Genomic DNA, 25,740 nt, shown 5'->3' with positions numbered 1-25,740 from the left:
TTTTTTGTCAGTAGAGTTCTCGAACGTACAACTGCGAGAGTGGTCTTTGAACGCGGCATTTAGTTGGCTGAAGGACAGATATGATAATGGATAAATTAGTCAGTGTTGTCTTTTTTTCTCAACATGAACTTAATTTTGATAAAATTAAACTGTCGCCTAGGAAATACCGCGTCCCTGTTCCTTTAAAGCATTGTTATTGGATAATAATGCGTTATTAACTAGATGTTATACCGTTATACATCCGGCAGCGCTTGCTAACGCTGTTAGCACTTCCGCTAGCTAACAGTTCCCATTGTGTTGAATGGAGGCAGAGAAAAGTGCGACATACTTAAAGTCTGGTAAAATACCAGGTAATTCATTTTTAATATTTTATGTTTTGTATTTTATAAAAAAATAACTTATCGTTTAAGTTACGTTTTATAGTGCATTAGTAATATGTATTTTGTTTCTCCGTGAAAATGTTGCCACACTTGTTCGTAGCGCCCCCTTCCGTGTAAAGACTTAAAATTATGAATCCGCTCTTATTTAGTATAATTACAAATGGCAACACTGTTACCAGTAACCATGTTATAAAGAAAATGCTAATGGGGCTCAGGATGCTCAAAGAAAGCACCAGGCTTTCTTAATAAGGCTGTTATAAACAGATGAAAAAGTAGGAACGCAAAACCCCCAACATATATTAAATCAAATACTAAAATAATGGGGGCAGCCTTAACAGTTGTTTAGGTGATAATGTAGATGTTTGATTCTAAAATGTCTGTGTTATGTGTCTGTTTTTGGTTATAACCTGGTTATATACCGTCCCACTAAACAAGCAAGTGGCGTTCTTGCTTTGATTAGCCAGCCATCTGTCAAAATAGATCAAACTTTAGAAATCCCTTGGGAGTTCCAGGAGTTTTTGGGAAATTAAACGCTTTGAGGCTGGATCAAATAGTGGGTAAAGTTTCTAATAACACTTTATGTTACGTTTAAGACTGATGAGTAGGGTGACATTGGCACCATCTGCAGGGTTTCTGCTACAAATACAAAAGCACTGGTTTAAAATGACAAATTTAGCTTTCAACTCTCAAAACTGAGACTAGTTTATAGGCGTGCAATGGTGATGAAATATTGCGTGATCTTTTAAGATGTCTAAACATTAGCTGAGTCATATCAGATAGAAATGGAGGACAAAAAACATGCATCAACTGAATTCAGACTACTACTCTGTTTTATAAATTCATGAAATTCATGTAAAGTGGAAACACACACCATGCACTGTCTAGAAACATAGCATGTGCTAGCATGCACTTCTGACATTAATATGCCACAGCATTACAGCATACACAAACACAAAGTCTGGTTTCCTGAGCCCTGGGTTGGTCACCAGCAGGGAGGCAGTGTCTATTGCTGTTTATCATCAGATCACATGACCTGTGACGCAGCAGCTGTGGTGGTGAGTGGGCAGATACAGGTTGGGAATGTGAAACTTACAGCAGCTCGGATGAATCATTCCATGGTTCAGTTTTGTATTCCCTTCTGTGTCGTCTCTGTTGGACCTCCACAGTGCACTGGGGTACTTCCTGTACGAGGGTTTTCAGCTACGTGACTGAGCAAAGGTCAATTAAACACAGGACAGATTATAACGGGGGCAATGTGAACAACAGAAAACAAAAAAATACTAAGCAACGACTTGTCCATATCTGAAAATTAATAATTTCTTACACCATCTGTGCCACAAGGGGGGCTAAATGTCATTTAGTTTTACCAACAGTTCCTGAAAAGACATATACATTATTAATAATATTTATTTATGTATTAAATGGTGTATTTCTAATGCTTGTTTTCCATCTTTCAACATGGCTAAAAAGTCATTAGCATAATGACTGAAGTTGTTTTGTGAATATTTTTGACAACATTGTAAAATGTAATTGTTCAGATGTCATGACATTAGTAACAACTTTTGGCAACCTGTTGATATGTTCTTTATATCATTTTTCCGTGCCTATTTTTGTTGTTTCAGAAAACCCCTTAAAAATGTATTTAAAAATATATATATAAATGTATCAAATTGACAGTATCTGCCGATACATCAGATGCATTATTTGTGACATCCTGAGGTACAAATAATGTTAACATTTGTGAATAATGCACATTGAAACATCTTTTTTCATATTATAGGTTGTTTTTGTGTCTATGTGGTTCTAACCACACATAAGTTGTTTACAAAAGTATGTACTCTATACTGTATTAAACCATTTAGACAGCAATTACAGAAGTATTATAATAACATCCCTTCACAGACTGATGACCGTACAGTAAGGAGTGACAGACAAACAGGAAGCTGAACTGGTGTCAGTTTTGTTGTTTCCTTTTTTTCCCCTTATATCTCAGGTATGGGTTTAGTCAGGTCTGACCATTTCCAGGAATCTAAGAGTCTAACTTTGAACACACACACACACACACACACACACAGCTGCTCGGTTTCAGTTTCGTTTCTCTGATAGCTGGCTGGCAATAAAACAGAAGGCAGGGTGAAGAGGAAAAGAGGAGGGTGTGTGGGTGTTTGTGTGTGTGGGGTTTATAAGCTGAATTAAGCCATTTGTTGTTGCTTCATTTAGCATCCAACTTCTCAGAGAGGGATGAACAAGAGCTCTGAAGATAACTGAGGAAACAAGGTACGGTCACTTATTAAAGGCACTTATTGTCATATTTATTATAACAATATAATAATAATAATAGTATTCCGGCACAGTTTAGAGATTTTACTTGTTACTTTTGTTGGTTATTACCTTGTTGCTAAATGTGTCTGACATTTGGTCCAGTTTCATAATGTACCGCCCTCTGTTGCCTAATACTAACAAGCCTTTGTCCACATACTACAAGCCTTACATTGATCATATAAATAGTAATAGTGGTTGTGACATGTACCAAAGTTTTTTTTTCATAACTGTCCACCACACTTTGGCTAACTTTTAGCTCCTTCAAGATGGTGTTTATAGTTGTTGTGAGAGAACCTGTTGTTGTTAGCAATGCTGAGTGTTTCCTACTAATTTAATCTACTCTGCTACATTATTTGTGTTATCAGTGGAAAGCCTTTACATACAGGATCTCATTATGTGGTAATATATTTGCTAAAATGTTGTTCATTTTAACTATATTTTATCAGGGGTGTTTCTAACATTTCCTTCGTTATATTTCTGACGTTGAAGTTAAATGCTGTTCAAGCTATTTTCCACTGACAATCTCATAGCTAATGTTTACCCACACTATGTCTTGGCTAAATCTTAGTTCTGACTTAACCATGATTTCTAATGTATTTTTCTTTGCCTATTGTGCAATTCAGGTTATCTTGATAGTCTTGTCTTTATTGCTCAAGGGTTTTATTGCCCAAACTTTAACCAATTGTGCCTAAAAGTTTTACCCCTCTTCTGTTTCTTCATTTGGATTTGTCTTTTTTTTTCCAAGATGGAGGAATATGAGACAAATGTTGTGGCTTTGCTGAAGGAGCACCCAGGTGGAATCCATATCAACAAGTTATGTGAATTTTACAACAAACAATACCAAGAAAACCTGACAGTGAGCTCCCTGGGCTTCATCAGTGTGGCCAGCTTTGTGAAGTCTCTGAAAAAGTTTCTGATGGTGGAAAAGAAAGTGGTGTATTACAAAGGCCATTATTTCAAAATGAAGAGAGCTGAGGCAATGGATAAAACTGCTGTCTTGAAAAAATTAGTGACCATGGTTGAGCAGTATCCAGAGGGTATTCCTATCAAAACCCTCTCCATAGTCTACAGTCAGACCTACCACAAGAACCTGACCTTGTCCACCTTGGGCTTTGACTCCATCACTAGCCTTGTTGACTCCCTGAATGAGGATCTAATTGTTCAAGACCAATTGGTGTACCACAAAATACACCAGCATGCAAAACAACCTGAAAGTCAGAAGTCAAATCAAGCTGCAGGGGGCTGTAGATCCTCTACTCCAGAAATATCAAAACCAGTAGTAGTAAACAAGACCCCTGCAACGGCTGCTACCGAGTCACTGGTGGGAGTTAGCCACCCTCTTATTCAGCCAGGAAGTAGCCTTCGAGGGACTCCTTTGTTGCAAGTTCCATATTCTCCTGTTAACCTGGTCTTCACCGCTCCCAAGCCAGTTCAAAGTCTGAGCCAAGATCAGCTCTACCAGAGGGTCTTACAGGTCAGTCAACAAAGACACTTATCACAATCTATATTCTCATCCATTTTTGTTACTGGGGTTCTCAACCTGTTGCACATGTAATAGTTGATGTCCACTGATTGAGTTTCTCCTCTATACACTGAAAGATTCTCCTTGTATTCCAGGTGATGACCAAGTACCAGGAGAACGTTTCGTCAGTGGAGCAGCTCAAAACATTCTACTTAAGGGAGTTTGGCGAAACGTTTCCTCTCGCACAGTACATGTCTGTGTACGACAAATGGGAAGCAAACGGACACAAAGAGCTGCGTTCCACTCAGTCTGAGCCACCAGCAGGGGCCAGCACTGGTGCACCAATGACACCTACAGGTAAACGACCATATGCACTAGGACTGTACAGCTGGCCCTGCTATTAAAATAAAAATAAAAAGGTTTCATTCATTCAAATGTTAGAAAGAAAAAAAAAACAATTTTATCCACAGCAAAAAGAGCTACTCATCTACTGCTGCCTCGTGTGGTCACTTCGTGCCACTAAATTATTGTTAGATAGATAGATAGAACTATATTAATCCCTCGGGAGTTTCCTTTGGGAAATTAGGAAATTAATTAAACTCCTGTCTCAATACGTTTTTTCACAGCAGCTGGTAATCTTGCAAAAGAACTTGAGAAACTGAAGCAGGTACCGCTGTCTTTGACGTTGGATGACCCTTCTGAATTTCCGGAGCTGATGTCCAAAAAAGACGAAATGACCAAATGGCAGAAAAAGAAATTGAAAGATGAGGTGGAGAAAGATAATGCAGCCCCCGTCTTCAAGGACTCGTACCATGCCCAGCTGAGAGAAGTACATGGAGATAATATGCGGGCTGTAGAAGCCATGACCAGGGATGAGGACAGAGCAGCAGGGGGCAGGAGGAAGAACAGGGTCGTAGATGAGAGTACAGTCAACAGTCTGATGGAGGACGTGAGACGGGAAATTGCTGCAGAGGGAGAGCTGGTTACTGAGGACAAGGTGAGGAGGACCAAGTTTTACTGAAATAAAACGACAAGTTTCCCACAGGATTTAAGACAGGGTCGTTAATCCTACACATTTAGGACAAGAACACGTTGCTTATTATTTACTTCTCAATAATAGAAGATTATAAACAAATATTTGACATTAAATGTCTTCAAACAAAAAATATATCAACAAAACCAAGGATAAAACATTTAAATAAAACATAAAAAATACAATAAATCTTACTTCCTTCATAGCTAACACGACCAGCTAGACAGAAAGTGAGCAGAGCTTTTAAACCAACATTGTCTCCCGTTCTCAAGTAAACAAAACATAACTTAAACCAGGTAGAACTAGTTTCATGTTTCAATAACAAACACGTCTGAACAATAAAGTGACTTGGTGAAGCGTGAATGCTTCGGCTCTTTTATTAAATAGTTCCTGTCATTACAGTTCCTGTCATAACAAAACTTGTTTGACAGAAAGTCTGTCTCCTGTCTCTGTCCCTGATGTTGACATTCCTCTAAACTACTGACAAAGTATTGGGTCACTAGATCAGGACACATTTTTAACAAGAAGTATTTAAGTTTTGTACCCCACACCAATTCTGTTATGGGTACCGGTGTGTCCCAAATACCTTGAAATGTGGTGATTAATAACTAAGAGTACGCTGTGAAGTAGCATTTAATAAAAGTTATTCTGAACCAAATTAGCCAGGTAGGTAGTCTAACCAATCCACCACTGCCCATAAAATGAGGAATGCTTTACGATTTGCGTGTCATGGTGTCAACACTTTTTCACTGTCCTCCAAAACCTCTCTGTGAACAGGTGATTTCCAGGACCTGTGAGCTGATGCAGGTTCCTTCTCTGGAGGCTTTTGGGCACAGAAACAGACAGAAATACCAAGCTCTCAAAGACCTTCAGTACACCACAAGAGAGATCAACATTTTTATCAGGGTAGGGATTTTCACCTGACTCTTCCTGTGTTGATGTTAGTTTTATCCTAGTTTTATTTTTTAATCTTTTGTTTTTCTCTCAGTCCACTGAAGCAATTTCAACCATCTGCACACTGTACGAGCTTAGCCAATCACTGGCCGGCCTAAAGGACAAGAAGCGTTTTGAAGAACTGAACCTAGGACCGCTCTGCAAGATCCCGGAAATACACCGCATGTTTAAGATCAACAGTAACACCAAGGACGACGACATTCAACAGATCGAAACAGCCGACATTTTAAAGGTATGACTCTGTCTGATGGTCTACACTTAAGTTTCCTTTTACATTCATATCACCATGTACTAACTTTTCATTATACTCAGGCTAAGTTTCTACTGCTTTATGTTCCTCTTTCTCTCTAATTTAAAAAAATGTTTCCATTTTTATAATATGTTTTGGCTAACCCCATTCATTGGTCTTTGTTTAGCATCTACGTGTTTTTCGGAAGAAGAGTCCAAAGGTCAGAGTGGACCTGACTGAGTTTCTGCAGTATTTGACTGATCAGTATGACTGTGAGTCTCCCTATGAGCTGGGCATCAGGATTAATAGTGTGGCACTGTCCATATCGGTAAGACCTGCACACCTGAAGAATGAGTGTGCCTGTGTGTGTTCGCAAAATACTGGTGTTTGACACTTCACTCACTCACTCTTCTGCAGACGCTGACAAAAGTCCGTAGTGCTGAGTTTACCATCTTGGATCAAGCCAGGCAGCTCATCCTGAAGGAACTGGAGGAGGAGACTCAGGATCGGCTGAGGAAAGTTAAGAGGAGCGTGTTGGAGTCGCTGCCAGGAGCTGGTTTCTCCGCCTCCTCCTCCTCCTCGACAGGGAACACAGAGCTCAGGAAGAAGTTTGCGTCGATGACAGCAGCCGAGGTCGTGCTGGAGGTGTTCTCTAATGCAGAAGGCGTGTTCACTCCCAGGATGACCAAGGTAGGTCCCCAGTGGCCAGTAATTGTTATTGAAAATTATTAGTATTTACTGTATATCTGGTGATACAATACATATCAGGATACGGGGCAACAATACGATATATTGTGATATACTGCAGTACTATAGGAACGACAATTGTGTTTTGTAAAACAATGTAAGTGTAGTAAAACTGTCATCCTAGTAAACACACAATACTGTAACATCTTAACATCAGGTTACTAACATTGGAACAGAGCGACTGAACCTCAACACAATCTTTCATTCCAGCACGTCCAGACTTTTCTGCTGCAGGTGTCAGGGGACAGACTGATGACGGCTCTGTTCCAGCTGGCCATCTGTGGTGGCTCGCTGGCCATCCCACAGGACCTGGTGCCCAGGGATAAGACCCCCAAAACCAAGGAACAACCACAGGCAGAATGTGACAAATCAGCGGCAGCCCTCCCCAGCGCAGGTACCAGACTTTCTGGGATCACTGGTGTAGAGGATGTATTTTTATCTGTGACTCACAGACGCTTCTGCTTTTTGTCTTTCAGCCAACCTGAAGGAGTTTCTCAAAGACAGCCTGTCCTCACAACACTCGGCCATTAATCTGGCCTTCATCACCAATCTGGAGAGGCAGCTGACCAAACACTTCCAGGTCAAAGACTTCCAGGCTTTACAGCAGGGGAGCTTCTTGGAGTTTCTTGTCAAACATATTCAGGTACGAGATGTTCATTTTTGTCCCTTTCACTACTGACTCTTCACGTGAGACTGCAGCCACACACCATCTGCAGGATGTGCAGCTTTATGTTCTTCTCTGTGGCTCTGTGGTCGGTGAAGTCCAAACACACTGAAGCCAAGTTCTTCAAGGCCCAGGGTTCATTTTGATCAAATGCATGTGTTTACTGGACACACATGTCACTGATACCAGGTTCAGTTTTTTTCAAGTTTCTCTGCGTTTGTCCTCAGCTGCTGCAGGACTCTCTGGGATCCACTCTGTTTCTCGGCAGCGGAAACGCCAACATCCTAGGCAACGGTTCAGGACCCACCAAACAAGACGTGTTTGAGTTCATCAAGCAGTGTGGTGACTTCACCTCCAAAGACCCTGATGAGGTTTGTTAGCTGTCAGTTGTTATTTGTTAACGGTCTATGACTAAGTGAGTATGAAAACGTCATGGTGCTTATTCTTATTTATATATGAGTGGTTTGGCTCATGACTGCTGCTAACCTGTCCTGGTCCATTCCTCTTCCCCAGCTTTTTCATGTTGAATCAGCGCTGAGATCCCATTACAGAGTCAGGGACAGTCGGGACCTCGGCTATGGCACTCTTCAAACACTGGTTGGCCTGGTCAAACGTCTGAGTGGGCTGACGGGCGGAGGACCTAGCCAGGTTTTTTACGAGTCCGCACTCTTTGCCAAGCACAGCAAAGACAGGTAGATGAAGTAGACGCAGGAGGAAAGATTGTAGGAGACGAGTGCTTTTCTTTTGCACCATGTCCAGCTGCACAGAACTTAGATTTTCCTGTACTGTAAAATAACGTCATCTGTGCTGCCCTCTGCTGATATAAATCATTATCACACAGTCAAAAACCTATGACTAACTAAATGAATTTTGTTAGTTTGCATTGATTTATAAAATTCTAACAAAAGTATACTTAGACACGCAATGTTTTCTAAATAAGACAGTTGTTAAGGAATAATACACGTTTTTATATTCAATGAATAAGTAAACAGCAGTGTGCTAAATCATTGTAAATATATCACATTTCTGGAGTTTAGTGTGAAAAATAAAATTAAGAAATTGATTCCTTTCAATCTTAATCTTGTCTTTCTCCCTTCGTATGTAAAGTACTGAAGTTGTAGGTGAGGTGGTGGGACGTCTGGGAGAAGTGTCCAAGGCCCAAGCCCTGGACAGCTTGCTCTCCTGCCCCCTGCTAGAGGATGTTAACGAGTGGAGTCAGTGGGAGCTGGTCTTTAAGCCGCTGCATGGCCCGATCAAAGATTTCATTGAAAGGAATGCAGGTAAATAAACATGCTTTGTATTTAAAGTATCAATGTGATTTGGACCAAGGTTCTGACCGACTCTGCTGGGAAGTAGGAGTGTTGGAACTAACTGTCAAGGAAAGTTTCTTTTTTACACAAATATGTTGACTTTAAGAGCCGTTCTATTCGTGGTCAACATCCAGGTAACACAGGCCTGGCAGTGTTGGAGGTCGCACCAGGTCTGCTGCTCCGGATCACATCACACACAGGAGACAAGCATTTCCACAGAGCTGTCACAGAGCTGGACCCCGTTGGCACAGCTGGACATCTGGTGTCCATGGTGGCCACAGACGGCATCAACAACGTGTCCACAGCCCTACTGGCCAACTACATGCAGAGCTCACTGGAATCAGCAGTGGCTAAAGACAGCAGGAGTAAGTAGATGAGAGTATACACTATTTTTTAAGAACATATATACGGAGAGTTACAAAACACAAATCCTGTGCATTTGTTAGAATTTTCTCAAGCTGAAGAAGAGACCTCATGTTACAGCAGAGTGGCCAGGTTTGTCCTGGCATGTCTGACGAGAATCCCCAACAGAACCTGTCAGGCTCTGCTGCAGAAGGTTGGTGGCTCCAGGTCTATGTAGCTCCAAACTAAAACCCTGGTATTATCACCAGTGACAATGCAGTATAGTATATAAGCATCAAAAGTCCAAAGTAATATTTTTCAACACTTTCTTTCAACTCCCCCTCCCCTCTGATGTGGTGTTCAGGTCTTCTTGGTGCCCTTCTCTCGTGCCGTGGGCCAGGCTGTGTCCAAACAAGCCCTGGTCTCCTCCGCCCAGTCTGACCCCAGACACATGAACTGTCTGCATCGTCTGGGCCTCCTGCTGGGCATTACAGACTGGGTGAAAGACTACCAGAAAAAACTGAACCCTCAGCAGAGACAAGACCCCAGACCATTCACCCCACTAGTAGACCAGGTCAAGGTCAGACACCAGTCCTCTAAAAACATATCAGACCGACTGTATTAGAGATTAAAAACACTGGAGTTTGACTTTTCTCAAAATGTTTGATGCTCTCACAAACATGTTTGAGGTCAGAGTGAACTTTCATCGTCCATTTGAATCTTCACAATATCTTCTCAAACATGGAAATTCAGAGGAGTTCATTGTAAAATAACAAGCTGATCCAATGTATTGTTTATCCTTTAAACTGCAGACAAATTTGGTGAATTCAGCGAGCAGCAGTCTCTCTGCTCTGAACATGAGTGAAGAGGATTATTTGGAGGAGAATTTCATGGATGACAGCTCTGTTTCCTCTAACATGAACCCAAGCCAACAACTAGGTGACTGTAAGTCCTGGTTCTGCAGCAGACAGCATGTATAAACCCCCAGTCCAGTTTTCTTCTTTCTCAGATGGTTATTTTTGACTGTGTCACAGTTAACAGTGAGCAGGATGTTGAAGAGGATGAGGAGGAGCAGCTCTTTGAGTTGGTCCCAGTCCTTAATGGAGAGGTGTCACCTGTCATCAACGAGGTAGAGGATGGAGAGGAGGAAGAGAAGGAGAAGGAGCCATCGGAGGAGTCTGACTCTGAGCAAAAGGAGGACGACTCCATGCCTGGCTGTCAGTCAGAGACTACAATCAGTCCTCAAAGAGCTATCATAGAAGACATCAGGTTTGAACAGTTTTCATATTTTTTTCTTTTATCTGATTTAGCCTCATTCCCAATGGACCAAAATGTTTACTTTTATTAGTGACTACTAATCTACAAGTTTTCTGTGGCAAAACCTAATTTTTACATCTTAGGAAAGTGGGTCTGAATTAAAACACTCTGAAGCAGAGACTGAAGCAGGTGAAGTCTTACATTGTGTCTGTCCTCACAGAAAGAGTGAGTTTGGTATTGGAGAAGAGTTGACAGCTAAAGGCCAAAAGCTCATTGAGAAGAACCAGGATCGTCTAGGCCGTAGTTTGGAACGCCTGTCAACAGAACTCTACAGCAAAGACACACACTTTGTCCTGGAACTTATTCAGGTGGTTGTCAAGCCTAAACTAAGCCTCAGCGGATTCACATCAGTTATTGTGTAATAGTCTAACAGTGTATTTGGTCAACGAGTCCTGTTTGGACACACGTCTTTCTTCTCCGTTGTTCAGAACGCCGACGACAACAGTTACCCGTCTGATGCTAGTGTTGTTCCATCATTGGCCTTCGTGGTGGAGCGAGACTGCATCGCCGTCCTCAACAATGAGATTGGGTTTCAAGAGAACAACATCAGAGCCGTCTGTGATGTGGGCTGCAGCACCAAGGGAAAACACAAATATGGATACATTGGTAATTCATGCCCCCTCCAGGAGAACTTTTCAGGCTGGATTCTAATGACACCTTGGTTTAATCAACGACGGTTCCTCTCTTTGCAGGACAAAAGGGTATTGGTTTCAAGTCTGTGTTCAAAGTCACCGACTGTCCAGAGATTCACTCCAACGGCTTCCACATACGTTTCGACAGGACCAGTGGAGTTTCCTTAGGTTACATCCTCCCTCACTGGACTGAAGATGTCAGGCCTCTGGAGGCACAGATCAAGAATGTCGATCAGAACAGGTAGGATTCGCCACAACTCTCGGTTCTCTTGACATTTCTGTCTGGGCTCCTCGTTGATATATTTTAGAGACCTTTTGTTTTTAAACTGTTTTCTCATCAGCTGGACAACGAAAATCTGTCTCCCCCTGCGTACCGAGAGCCATCAGACCAGGAACCTGTTCAAAGACATCCACCCGTCCCTGCTGCTCTTTCTCCACCGCCTTCGCTCCATCACCATCTGTAACCAGGTACATTTGCTGCTGCTGCTCACGTAGAAGCGTTAAAGACTCTTGTTGAATTTTGTTTTGATTTGACTCTTTTTTTTTTCTGCCTTGGCCTGATACCAGAGTGAGAACCGTGTAGTGACCATGACTCGAAAAGATCTGAGTCACAATGTGGTGGAGGTGGAGCACACAGATGGGGTAGAGCGCTGGCTGGTGGTCAAAACAACACTGCATCCTAAACAGGTGATTGATTTAGACTCGACAGAGAAACAACAACAACATGTTTGTTTTTTCTGTGAGAGATCTTTTTTTAAACATTCACGTCTCTGTTGACTCCTCAGCTTAAAGAGGAGGTCGAGTCCACTGAGCTCGCCTTGGCTTTCCAGCTCTGCAACGACGACACAGGAAGTGACATCGTGTGCCAGCCAGAAAAACAACCAGTTTTTGCCTACCTGCCCCTCCGCAGTTTCGGCTTCAGATTCATCGTCCAAGGTGAGAGTAGAGAGTCGTAGTAGGCTCAGCAAATGTTTCAGAGTAACTCTAATGTGGTGGAAACCGTTCATCTGCTTCTGGTCTCTGTTCTCCAGCTGACTTTGACATCCCGTCCTCTCGTGAAGACGTGGACAGAGACAGCTGCTGGAACCAGTGGCTTCGATCAGAGCTACCTCAGCTTTTCCTTCAGGCCATGGACGTATTCACTGTGAGACATTGTTTTGTTTTGTCTTACTCACTGATCAAATGTGAAGTAAAGGCTGTGGTTATATTTAACGTAAAGGTTGATTAGAAAACTATTTCATTTTGCTACCAACAGTCATCAATAATAATTCAATTATTACTATTATTTCAGTGATAATTTCTTAGATCCAGCTCCAGACAAATACCTTTATGGTTAGGGTTTTAGATTTGGGGCGATGGTTTAATTATAGTTTACAGAACACAACAGCAACTTGAATTTCTCAAGAAGATAAAGTCAAAAATAACTGATCTACTCGACCCTGATTCCTTTCAACCTGTGTCCCCGTCTTTCTTGGGTACAGAACCACCCACAGTTCTGTGGGCTGAAGGGCTTGTCTCAGTTCCTGCAGTTCATCCCTCTGCCTGACGAGGTGATGGACTTCTTCCAGCGTGTTGCTGGTCAGATCATCACGCTGCTGAAGGGAAAGGCTTTCCTGCCCACACTGAGCTCAGGTACCAGTCTAACCATAGGAACTTTAAAAAATCTGGACCAATCTACAAAGTCAACCTTCCTCTCTTGTTGCCTCTGTTATAGATGATGAGGTTGTCTACAAGATGCCATCCCAGGTAGCCGTGTGTCAGGACCCAGTGATCCGCGAGGTGATCAACAACGAGGAGCTGGGAAAACATCTGTCCCTGTCATATCTGCACCCAGGTCTGAGCCCTGCACCTCCTAAATCGCTGCTCAAGGACTTGGGGGTTCGATACCTGGGTGGGTCAGATGTCACCACTGTGACTACAGCCATGGCCAAGGAGCTGCTGAATGTGGAGGGAATCCACTCAGGTCTGTACCAGGAAGTGTAGAAGTGTTAGAAGAAGAGTGTCACTAAAGAGTCGCTGAATATTTTTCTAGAAACTCGTTGGCTGGTTTTTAGGGGGAAACTGACAAAGACAAGAAGTTCTAGTGGAGATCTTTCTGCCACTAATGAACATGTTTTAGGTCAAGTTCTTCTTAATTTTGAACTCAGATTTATTTCCTGATGTTTACTCACAGCTTGTGTTGTAGTTTTGTAGTTCTAATACCGATCTTTAATTTGGTAAATAATTATTTCCATCTCACTTTCTGTAATTTTCACTCACTCGCCTTTTAGCAAAGAAAAATTCCTTGCTCTGTTTCCCCCAGAGGTTGGCCTGAGACAGTTGGCCCGGCTGCTAGTTTGTAACTTCAGAGCTCTGGAGTATGGTTACGGCGAGTCGGACTCCATCCTGCAGTCTCTCAAAGACCTTCCTATTATCCCACTGGCTGATGGCCGTGTGGTGTCACTGAGCACTGAGGAGGTCTTCTTCCCAATGGAAGACACCAAGACAAAGAAATCGGACCAAAAAACGGTGCAGACAGGTAATTACAGTCATATTGTTGTACAACATTCTCAAAATGTGATCAAAATAGAAAACTACAGCGCAAGAACTGTGTCTTCTTCCAAAATTGGTTTCTGTCTGATCAACTGTTATCAGGGCCACTCACTGCTCTGTACAAAGATGTCAGTGTCGTTCTCCCCTCTCTGCTGAACTGCGTTGAGCCCCTGGAAAGTCAACAGGTCCGAGAACTTCTCCGAAGACTTGGAGTTCATGAACTGGAGCCTCAGGAGCTGCTGGAGCAGCACATCTATCCATGTATAAGGAACAACAAGTGGAAGGTAGTGTTGATCGAATGTGTTTCATTCCGATTCATCGTAGAATTTTATACTGATGATTCCCTTCTATTTCTCGGTCATTAGTTTAAGTCTGAGGCAGTGGTGATGAGCTACTTGGTTTTCATCAAGCAGCATTCCACCTCCAGCCAGGAATATTCAGACATTGCAGTGCCTGTACTGACTACCAGGGGACTCTTGTGTCCAGGAGTGGACAGAGTGTACTTCTCTGAGGAGTATGGCAACATCAACCTGCCCAACAAATTGCCTGGTACTGTTTTTATTTTTATTTTTACATCTCCAGCTTGTCAGATCCAGTCGTCAGATCCTCATATGTCAGGTTTTAAGTCAGTGATGTGGAAGTCAGTTGTGGTTCATTCGAGGCAACGCTTAGGAATATACTAGAAATGTTCAGGCTGCCCGTGATCAAACTGCAGTCTAAAATCTGTCATAAGGAAACAAGCAGTGGCTTTGACTCTGGTCATGACCGCTTGATTTTTAGAAACCTACTCTGTTCTTATTTTACCGTCCTGATTTAAAAGGGTCAATTCTCAGTGTAGGATAATGACTGCTGTGTGTTTTCATTGTCTGTTTACTTATATAAATTAAACCACAAATGTTCTCTCTTCTTCTCTCGGAGCTTTGATTATCAGTTTGTCAACAGCTACTTTTTAATCTTCCTCCAGGCTTTGACTGGATCCTGCTGAGCCCCTGCTACGTGCAGACAGACTGGGATGTGGCAGGATGGAGGGAGCTGTTCAGCCGACTGGGAGTCAGAGACGGTTTCATCATACGCAAAGAGAGGAAATCGCTCACTGCTGAAGAACTGGTAGGAAAATGATTCCACTTTTCTATCCAAGCTAAATTGAATCAAAGAACAAATGTGTGTCAAAAACACTGGATGAGTGCAGGTGGTCACAGACATTCAGTTTGCTGTGTGAAGAATATATTATATATAGCTATAATATATTCGATATATTATAGTTTCATGAACACTGGAGGCAGAACAGAGTCTTCCTCTGCTCTTAAAAAAGGACCAGTGAGTCATCACGGTGACTCAGACAGAGCTGACGACATGACGACGCAGAAGATTACGAGGACTAAAAGGAAAAACATGGCTGAAGAAAGGGCAGGTTGACTGCTGGGACCTGTCAGGAACAGAGCGCCCATCAGGGGGCTCTTGTGTCCAGGAGTGGACACTTCCTGATCAGTCAGTTTTTGAGACTTAAACAGACTTTTACCAATGAGCTCAGCCTGCATAGCACCAACACAGGTTAGAAATCAATCTGAGATGTTTTAGTCTTGACCACGTTCTTCACATCTCCTGCACGAAGAACCATTTCTCTGGGTGCAAATCTTTGTTTCAGTAGTAGCACGTTTCAAGCCAGACTTTTGCAAACATCATGATCACACTTAGATTTGTCCTTCAACTCCAGGTCTGACTTTGTCAACCTCATCTTATTTTTCTTCTCCAGACGTCCAGCCCCTGGTTGGCTGAGAGTGGCAGGTGGCACCTGAGGCCTGGACAGGGCTGCGTCATCGATGACTACCCCTGTGAGGAGTTTCATGCCCTGGTCACAGCTCAGCTGCCAGGCACCATCCTCCTGCAGCAGAGAGATGCTCTGCTGAAGCTGCTGGCCTCAAACTGGGACACTGGGTAAAACACACACACACACACTATTCATGGTCAAACTATGTCCCAGTTTAGAGCAGGTGCAGCCACTGTGGCTGTTGTTATAATGTAATAGTGTGGACTAACAGTGAGGTTAGGTCAGGTTCTATAGTAAATCCAGTCTTACTTTCCTGTGGTGTCCATTAAATGATTACAGTAAGTGAAGCAGGGACATTGTCAAAAAAAAAAAGTCATTCCAACATTGTATTAGTCTCTAAAATGGGTTGTCTGTGGGATTAATAATCTGGATTTAGTTGCTCTCAGAGCTGTGTCAGTTGAGGACAGCAGCTCATCCTAACAGGTCACCTCAGACAAACAGACTAATAAACACTGCAGGTTAAGAGTGAATCCATTCATTCTCTACCACCTTTAGCATAGTGCTAATAATGATTAGCACCAAAGTGGAACAAAACAGCACAGAACAGACTTAATACAAAGAATAATCTGGTAGTAAACATACTCAATCCCTAAAATCTGTGAAGTGACGGAGCTTCTTACATGGAGCAGATGTTTTAACCCTGTTATGACAAAGTGACAAACGTGAATTAAGCTTCAATTGTACTAATCAGTGAATGTAGTATAGCTGTGAAAATTACACAGATAAAAGAGATGAAAAGTAAAATAAAGCTTCTAATTAGTTTTTTTAAATTGCATCCCACCACTAATTCTTACACCTAAAAACATGTTTATGTCTCCAAATAAATGAGGTGTCTAAAAATCATCAAATATAAACTGCAGTTACATTTCGTTTTGCCCTGGGGAGCTAGTACTCGGAGCGCAGATCCATCATGTCCGACATTAGTTATTTTTGTGCACGGGTAGATTTTCCTTCGGAGCGCAGATCTAAACCCGACAGTAGCTGAAACTCTGATCATTGAACACGTGCAGGGCTGCAGAGAGATGTGATTTCTGCAACGCCAATGTAGGTCACACAGCTGAGCAGCTTTGATGAGTCGGGGGGAAAAAAAAGTCACAGCTCGCCGAGCTTCAGCTGGAAGTGCAGTGGAATCATGGGATCTCTGATGTTGACAAATGGCTAAATAGAAGTATTTTTCTGGACAGTGTTGGAATTTTCACCAAATAAAACACGAGTTAAGCATTTGTGACCAAGAGAAGTGTCTCATTGTCAAACACGTCTTAACTTTTCTTCCAGACACCACTATTCACAGTATCTCACAGCCCAGGTGATTGACAGTGATGGACGTCCCATCAGAAGCACTGTGTCCTCCTTCTCTCACCACTTGAGGCGTCTTGAGTGGGTGCCGGCTTATCGTGTCTTGGAAGGAGACCAGCAGGAGAGAACGTTCCTGTGTCCGAACTCTGTCTACCTGACCTCACCTGAGGTCACCAACCTGCTGGGCAGTCACGTCTTTTATTTGGACATGGAGTCCAGCGAGTTCACCAGAGCTTTAGGTAAAAAGTGTTGACGCTAACTCTTTCTTCCAGGCTAGTTGCTAGCTGTTAGCTTTTACTTTTATTTTCACCTTTGGTAGATTTTTGTCATCTGTTAGCTGGTTTTTGTAGAAGTACTTATTTCTGTTGGTGTATTTACTACGATATGTTGATGACAGTGAAATTGTCTTTGCTCGTCACGTCACTGTTTTTTTAAGGGATGAGACAAAGTATCTCGGTGGAAGCTCTGATCAACTACCTGAAAGAGTGGTGTGTCAAACCTGAGGATGCTAACCAGGAGTGGAATGGACTTGAAGTGGCAGAGGGCACTACTTTCACCACCACGGTTCAACACATTCACAATGTTTACACCTATCTGCAAACAAACTGTTCTCAGAGCAGCCTGAAGGAGCTGTTCCAACACACACCAGCTGTGTTCATCGAGTACAACAGGTGACGTTTGACACAGTTCAACCTAAAAAAAGGTTTTGCAAGTGCAGTGACTTATATTTGGCGCACTATACCCGAAGAATCACAGACGACCAGTACTTCTCTGCCTCCACAGACGTGAGACCGGCTGGTGTTCTGGACGTTTCTACCACCTAAAGGAGGTTTGTTGGAGTGACACCACCAAGATGTTCCAGCGCTACAAACCACTGACCAATAAACCTGACAGCCCGCTTCAGGAGCCCAAACTCCTGGCTCCCTTCTACAGCCCACTGGTGGACATGAAAGACTTCTTTATCAAGGTACGCTGATCTGTAACTGTCACAGACAAGAGTGTACTCAGTGTTTCTGTATCTGTGAGCCACTGTTATTCTAACTGTGTGTGTGTATTTATTTCTCAGCTGCTGAATGTAGACCCCAGCCCTAACATGAAGCAGTATGTGGGTTTGTTGGAACTGATATGTTCCTCTGCTCCCATACCAACAACTGAGGTGCTACAGGACGTGTCTCTGCTCTTCGCCAGACTGGGTTAGTAGACAGATCCAGGTTTGTTCAGACAACAGGAACATCATGTGATCAGAACAAACCTGTGGCTGGACGTTACACATACTGCAGATAAAGTATTCTGCACAGGTCCAGCACAGGTTCAAGTTCTGATATTTTTGGGGGGTTCTATTTACTGCACAAGATGCAGCAAACAACAGAGCAGCTACAGTTTTTATTTCTTGTTGTGGTGAATGTTCTGACACGTGTGTCTTTGCTACTGTTTTTATCCTTTAACTCTTCGAGGATGCTATGAGTCCATCCCTGCGTCCTCGTCAATGGCTGAACAGTGCAGTAGATGATTATAAAAATGTAACCCAACATCTGTTCGTCTTCCACAGCTCAGAAGTGTAAGGTTCACGTGTCAGTGGACCCAGACAGCCCCTCCCACTTCAACCTGAACCAAGGATACTGCTCCACTTTGAAAGGTGAGTAAAAGCAGTTCTATTTTCAACACCTCACTGTCTGTTCTCGCTGTGCTGGACATTTTCACTGTCTGTGATCATGATACTGATGATCTCAGTATCGTCACTGTTTTTGAACTATCCCTGGATGTTCTCTGACACAGACAGCCTGATCAAATGCTAGTCTTCAGTTCAATTCTTTAACCAATATATACCTTAAAAAATAATTTTTTCCAGACTCTGGACCCACTCTGTTTTTTCCTTCTCCACCTCCTGCTCAGGTATGGTGTCAGATAAGAGGGTCTTTCCCACCAAAGAAAACAACTGGGTGACTTTGAAGCATAAACCCATGATCCCTGACAACAAGGAGTTGGAGAAGATCTTCAAATCGGACAAGAAGGTCTGTCTGCTCAACCTGCCACCACCAACAGAGAAGAAGGTTCCTCCCAGCAGCAGGACAGGGAACTTTGGTTCGTCAATGCCGCTTTTCTTCTACTTTGGTTTGACTCTAGCTGTCAATATTGTCAACAGTGTTTAAATTCCTTTTTCTTCTTCGAACGTTAGGAGAACGAACCAGCGTTCCTTACTTTATTGCCAAAGACCGACTGCTCTTCATGGAGATCTGTGGCATCTGTTCACTGTCCCAGTGTGTCAAGTCTGAGCCCCAGACCGAGAGCCTGAGGCCCTGTGCAACCATGCAAGATCTGGTCCGCTCCGTGGTTCCGTACATCCAGAGGTTCCTCTACTACCATGAGGAACTGTCACAGGTCCACTCTGAGCTGGTGGACAACAACATAAATGAGACGATCAGGCGACTTCAGTTTAGACAGGTCTGAAGACGCCATGTGACTTTTCTCATTCGTTCATTCTCATCTCTGTCACTTAGTTTCTCAGGTGTTCGCTTTTACTTTTCTGTTTGTACCTCCTGAAAGTCCTCTGGCGCCCCCAAGAGGAGACTTGTCTCTCAGATGAGAAAAATTAAGTCATCGTTTGTTTTTTCCCAGGTTGGTAAACTGTACATCCGCTACCAGCTGGACGTGGTGGACAGTGACTGCCCCCTGGTGGAGATGCAGGATGTCATCTGTCTGCTGAAAGACAGGAAGGAGCTGTACATCCAGAAGGACCATCTGGACGCCAGGCTGGACATCTGCAGGTGAGACTACGGTGCTCGAGGTGCATTTCTGTACTCGCTTTTACATTTATGATACTACTGGAGACTTGAGGTACTGCAGTGATGTGAAACATCCACTCACACACATCGTCATCTCATCCAAGCTTCCATCTGGAGGTTGAAAAACTACGACCTGCTGGTTTACCACTGCTGTGGGATTAAGTGTGTGTATTTTTTTTACAAACGTCTTTGTCTGCGACTTTAACAAAATTATTGAGTTCCATCCCAAGTAAAAACTGAAAATGGTTGGTCCACTTCACCAACTGAAGTTCCAGAAGCTTCCTTTTGTAATTCTCATTTGTTTCTGTTTGTGTGTGTGTGTGTCAGGGAGCTGGTGAAACTCTTCTGCACAGAGAGCAGCCACAGGAAAGAACTCATCCATTTCTTGAGCGCCCTCATCACTTCACTCAATGTAAGTCGTGTGTGAATATATATTTATATATACATGTCTATATTGCTGTCCTGGAGTCTTTTCTCCACATCACACACTAACACACAACAACACTGCTGCTGCCGCTGCTGCAGATCTGAGATCAGCATCATTTAATCCAGCCTGTCCCTGGAGGGAGTCACGTTCACATGACACGGCAGCTCACAGTGCTCAGCTCTGCAGCTGCACTGACTCTCTGTGAAGTCACTGCTTTAAAGGAAGACTTCAGATCATTTCTCTTTTCTGTCTTTTGTTCGTGTGACATCATTGACAGTCTGACTGAAAAAACATTCATCTTTAAAAAATAAGAAAAAACAGCTCACTGGATGAAGCCCAGAGCTTTAACAGAGCAGTCCACATCCCACATGCCAAAATGGTGTTGAAATAAAATACAGACCACTAATTATAATTAATATATAAACAACAAATTCAAACAAGATCTGTCCATGCAGTTTTCTTCTTTCCTCCGAGGCTAACGGCTAACATAAGCTAACTGTGTTAAATGAAGATCGTCCAAAACTAAATGTGCAGACGACATTGTTGACAGTAACGTAGCAGTAAACAAAGGATATCTGATTGATTTTATCAGGTCAGACTGTAATGAGCTTTTTTTTTTTTTAAAACTCCATCAAACACTATCGAATAAATGCAGCAGAATTTGGCAGCAATGTGGGGTCAATAGTGAGATGTGGGCTGGACACGTGGCTGCAGTGTTTAAACTCCTGCCCTGGTTTACGCTGAAGTCAATGAAATGGAATTTTGACAGTTTGATGAAGTGTCTTAATGATGTGATCCTGCAGCACAACACTGACTTCACGTCGCTGCACTCTGCAGATGTGCGCGGCTCAGAGCCACTTAGAATCACAACAGCTCAACACTTAAAAACTCTCATCTGAGGCTGGGACTTGAGCCGCCACTGGCAGCGCGGCTTAATTAGGTCATGAAAGTTTCAACAAGAACGTCTGCTACTGCGGGCCTTGGCAGAAGACTCAGAGCAAAGATTTACATAATGTCTGCGTTTCACTGAGTAAACAGAAGCACCAACCACAATCTGTAGTTCAAATACAACCTTAATAATTTAAAATTAGCCGAGCAAAAAACTTGGCTAAAGCGTCATTTAATGATGTCATCCCTAGGGTTGGGCTAGCAACGATTTTACACAAACGAAACAAAGCAAATGCCCCAGCAGAAAAACAGTAACAACAGATAATGTTACACCGTAAAAGAAAATGGGAAAATGAACTTCATTTTTACCCAAAAGTTGAGTCATAATTGTTGGCCTGAAAATATTTTAATTACTTTGTTTCAGGCTAAAAAATAAGCTTAGGAAATGTACCATTTATTTGACAAAATGTTTAGATGTTAGCCAAAAACAGTTCTGGTCTTTTAGCAAGATTCATTGACAAGTTAGCTGAGAAGTAACTAGAGTTTAGTCTTAGCTTGACTACACATATTCTGGTGATTACTGTGTTATGAACCGTGTGTGTGTTTGTGTGTTTGTGTAGGAGCCCACAGCTCTGAAGAGACTGCTGCTAAAAGAAGACATCAGAGAGTTGCCCAGTGATGAGGAGCAGTGGGAGGTGCCGGAGCCTCCCAGGCCTGATGTTCATCTGGAGAGAAGTATGGAACAATCAGTCAAGGAACAGTACCAGTAACAGTACCAGTTGTCTCCATATCTGATCCATGAAAATGCCCCCCCTCTCCCCTCCAGTTTCAAGATTTTACCCCTCCACCGGCTCTGTAGAGGAGCCGGTCCGACCGGTGCAGGAAGACGGGGATCAGACACTGGCCTGCTGGCCTCCTCGAGCACCGATGCACAACAGTGGAGGCAGTCGAGGAGGTACCGATGGTCCAGGTGACCGGGGAGAATGTAAACTAATTTAAATCCCTGCAGGTGTTTTCATGATGTCTGTGTGTGAACAGCTGCAGCAGACGGAGGTGTGGTTGAAGCCGTCATGCAGAAGTGGCCGCCTCCCCCCGGCCCCAAAGACAGGGGGACGGAGAGGGAGGCGTCGGCACCCAGAGAAGAAGGAGGACACCTGGTCCAACAGAGTACCAGCAGCAGCAGTGAGGGACACCAGGCTCTCAGAGGCCTCAGCAGACCAGAGCAGACTGGAACTCAGAGAGTCCTCAGCCACCCAGGACAACCACATCCTCCTCACCTGCCTCACCCTCCTGCTGCAAACCTCCACACCAGCTCAGCAGCACTGCCTCCAGGTACACAACCACCTCCATCAGACCTCTTTGGCTGACAGTCACCATCACATATACCTGCAGTGACACAAACTCACCACATGAGGCAGCAGTGGACTGTTTGTTTTCATTTTAATTTAAAACATGTTTCTGTACATGCTAAATATTAGGACAGTTGTTCAAGGATGAAGTAGAATTCATGTTTACTGCAGTAATATTTTCATTTGGGTTAAAGTATTTTGGATTATTTTTCCCTTTAATTCACCTATTTGGCTCCACATCACAGGGTCAGATCCCAGTCAACTGACCCCGACCAGCACCACTGTCAGTCCCCAGGAGGGAATGGAGGTGCCTAGAGCTCCTGCAGGGGCAGAGACTTCTTCATCTGCACCTCCTGCTGAGACAGTCAGTCATCAGCAGCAGCCTGGTCCAGACAGCCTGTAAGCTCGTCCTCCTCCTCCTCTCTCTGTCAGAAAGTGATGAGGTTTACTCCGTGTTCCTCCTCATTTCATCTCCTGTATCTGTGTTTTTTTCAGACCCGTTCCCGAGGCCGTGGTTCTTTCTGGTACATTTCAAGGAACTGCTGATTCTCAGCGTCCTCCTCTAAACCTGGACTTCCCGCTCTGGAACAGAGTGCAGCCTCCTCAGGAGACTCTGGAGGACATGACGCTCGACTGTCAGAGACCAACCACAGTCAGTACCTCACTGGTACAACACCAGTGTTCTCCACAGGGTGGCATGAGACCAGTCTGTCCCAGTAGTCTGGGAAATGAATTTGTTTCACTCAGTGAATCTTCTTTGTGGCTGACATATGCACTTTAGATGCCTTACTGCCACCTACAGGCTGGGGGGGGTTTGGTTGTTGTGTTCAACTACGGTCGTCTTTTCACAGGTGGTTCTGTCGGACGATCAGACAGACGTGTTGGCTATCGGGGGGTGGGGCGAGGAGCTGGTCTACTCCTTCCTGTGCCACTGGAGGGACAGCGGAGAACCGGGCTGCCCCACCGACGTACTGTGGTGCAACCACATCAGAGAGAGCGGGCTGCCCTACGACTTTAAGATCAGCTTCGCGGCCCCCGACACGTGGACGTACGTGGAGGTCAAGTCCACCATAAAGAAGGAAAAGGCCTTCATTCACCTCTCGGTCAAAGAGCTGGACTTTGCACTGAGAGAGAAGGAACGTTACCACGTCTACAGGGTGTACAGCGCCGGGGACGCCAACAACGTCCGGCTGTGTCGCATTCAGAACCTGGCGCAGCATCTGTACACCAAGGAGCTGGGACTTTATTTGTTTGTCTGAGACTTTTATATTGTGATTTTAAATTCATTCAACTTTTAACTTCACTGAGAGGCTACTGAACAGAGACCTTTGATAAAGCTCACCATTATTCTCCACTGGTTTTTAGTTACTTTGGTCACTGGTTAATTTTAGTGTTTCTTATATTTTTACAGTCTTGGCTGTTTTTAAACAGTGTTTGTCTAAATCATTTTGTTCAGTATGCCTTTAAAATGAATTACATTTAATTTATCTTCCCACAGCTGGAGATTTTAGCTGCGTTTTTCTTGACTGAAATGCTAACAGCCATAGACCTTTAACAAGAAATGGACACGACAAAATGTGTCATTTAACTGCCGGCAGGTCTATTTTCAAAAACAACAACCAATAATATATTAATTCTTTGTTTTTTCATCTAAAACCAGATCATTTTTCACAACTTTGACAACCATTTAGCTATACGACACAAAATTAGCCATTGACTCAATTAGGTTCTCATTAAAACGTCTCTGCGACGTCCAGTCTCTTTGATCCAATAGACTTAGACTATAATCTAATTGGTCCATGTTGGCTTGATTAGTTCTTTATTTATTTCGCATACGTTAGCGTGCAAAGTTAGGTATTTTCTGAAAACCTTAGCATCTGTTAGCAGCACAGATGTTTCAGGATAGACGACTGACTCAATCCTGCTCCAGCTACCAACAAAAATCTGAATGGGGCCCCTAGCCGAGATGCCCCCTGCTGGCCAAGCCTTCACTTTAAACACCAGATGGTTACGGCTGATTCTCTTCCGAGTCTCTTCTTCTGCACTGTTATTTACACTGTGTGCACTTTTATTACACCAATCTGTAACTGAAGAACAATGTTTGCACTTTGATTTGGTGTTTTTATCTTCGCGCTGTCTCCGCAGGTTTGTGTCCAACTGCAGCTGTTGTTTGTTGTACTTTTTTAAACTGTAAAGTGAGTTGAACTGAATCCTTTGTAATGTGTCTCTACCTCCTGTACTCATATCATTCCTTCAAAATAAAGTGTTCTTAGCCACTGAAACTATTTGAGGCACTGACTCCTCTGGAGTCAGATTTACAATTGTAAGAAACGAAAAGAGCATCTTATTTCACTATTGATCCAACAGCGTCACCTGGTAATGGTTCATATCCACCAACATTCCTCTTTCAATGACACTGACACCAACACATACACAGAAAAATATTTGTTCTACAAAGAACGTTTATTTTATACAAATGCCCCCTTCTTGTGTCTAAGAAATTCATATTTACTGTAAACAAATAGAAAAGTATAGAGATGAGTGCAGCACAAATTTAATTTTGACCTTCAGTAAAAATGTCAGTTTTAAATTCTGCTGCTTTAATCAAAGGTTGTCCATCAATATGAAAAGGAAAACTATTTAGGCCAAAAATTTAGTTATCAAATAGGCTTCTTGGATTTTTTCTGCTTACTCCCATCTTATTTTTAAAAAACAAAAACTTAAAACCATTTTTAGCCTTACCTTTACTCATAGATGAAGTCCACCGTTGTATCTCTCGGGTTTCCCTCACCTTAGCATTGTTTCCGTTGCTCATCCAATGTCAAATCGATCCTTGAATTTCCAAAAGTTTTTAAAGAACTCTGGCTCTGTCACAGTATCCTGAGTTAGTCCAGACGTTGTCACACGATGAGAATAACAGACAAGGACAGCAGTAATGGCGGTTTCTTACAGGACAGCCACACAGCCAGTCTTTTGTCGTTTGTACCACTCCATTCAAAAAGAACGACTAATCTGTCCCGTAGTTTGAAGCTAACCTTTTAGCTCCGGCGTTGGTCTTCCATCACTTATCACCTTCTGTTTGGACCGGAAGTCCAGTTTTGAGAAATGTTTCCGTCTTGAAATACAATCCACAGTGAGTCGGATCAGACAGGGCATAACAAACGCTGTTCTTCACCTACTACCGGCTCTAGCTTAGCGCCGACTTTAAATTGCCTGTTGACGTCAGCTGGAGAACACCTGTTAGT

General features: G+C 43.1%; 1 protein-coding gene across 2 annotated transcripts; it reads left to right on the top strand.

Moving 5' to 3' along the window:
- On the top strand, positions 1-24,777 carry LOC103382276 (uncharacterized). Of its 2 annotated transcripts, none has more exons than XM_017034587.2 (48): positions 1-350; positions 2,601-2,657; positions 3,448-4,176; positions 4,320-4,521; positions 4,794-5,161; positions 5,975-6,103; positions 6,186-6,383; positions 6,568-6,708; positions 6,798-7,070; positions 7,338-7,521; positions 7,604-7,770; positions 8,019-8,162; positions 8,305-8,483; positions 8,899-9,071; positions 9,236-9,466; positions 9,548-9,657; positions 9,808-10,023; positions 10,256-10,388; positions 10,478-10,712; positions 10,921-11,068; positions 11,189-11,366; positions 11,453-11,633; positions 11,734-11,860; positions 11,960-12,079; positions 12,178-12,328; positions 12,424-12,536; positions 12,874-13,024; positions 13,107-13,355; positions 13,695-13,910; positions 14,027-14,208; positions 14,290-14,473; positions 14,889-15,031; positions 15,678-15,859; positions 17,028-17,287; positions 17,485-17,719; positions 17,832-18,015; positions 18,115-18,241; positions 18,598-18,684; positions 18,942-19,130; positions 19,225-19,490; positions 19,665-19,813; positions 20,159-20,243; positions 21,767-21,881; positions 21,973-22,101; positions 22,185-22,478; positions 22,741-22,894; positions 22,991-23,147; positions 23,347-24,777. In XM_017034587.2, the coding sequence occupies exons 3-48, from the start codon at positions 3,448-3,450 to the stop codon at positions 23,752-23,754; spliced, it is 8,976 nt and encodes a 2,991-aa protein (XP_016890076.1). In that variant the 5' UTR covers positions 1-350; positions 2,601-2,657; the 3' UTR covers positions 23,755-24,777. The 2 variants fall into 2 exon arrangements, with proteins under 2 accessions (XP_016890076.1, XP_008313219.1); XM_008314997.3 differs by having other exon boundaries at positions 4,791-5,161.
- The last annotated feature ends 963 nt before the right edge of the window (positions 24,778-25,740 follow it).

This window comes from Cynoglossus semilaevis, chromosome 8 (assembly GCF_000523025.1).
Source record: "Cynoglossus semilaevis isolate Cse_v1.0 chromosome 8, Cse_v1.0, whole genome shotgun sequence".
Taxonomy (NCBI): domain Eukaryota; kingdom Metazoa; phylum Chordata; class Actinopteri; order Pleuronectiformes; family Cynoglossidae; genus Cynoglossus; species Cynoglossus semilaevis.
This window is presented reverse-complemented; position numbering and strand designations above follow the sequence as displayed.

Coding starts and splice junctions, on each gene's coding strand:
- LOC103382276 (XM_008314997.3), top strand. CDS start 3,448: ATGGAGGAATATGAGACAAATGTTGTGGCTTTGCTGAAGGAGCACCCA. Junction 6,384..6,567: donor AAACAGCCGACATTTTAAAG/GTATGACTCTGT, acceptor GTCTTTGTTTAG/CATCTACGTGTTTTTCGGAA. Junction 17,288..17,484: donor CGAGTTCACCAGAGCTTTAG/GTAAAAAGTGTT, acceptor TGTTTTTTTAAG/GGATGAGACAAAGTATCTCG.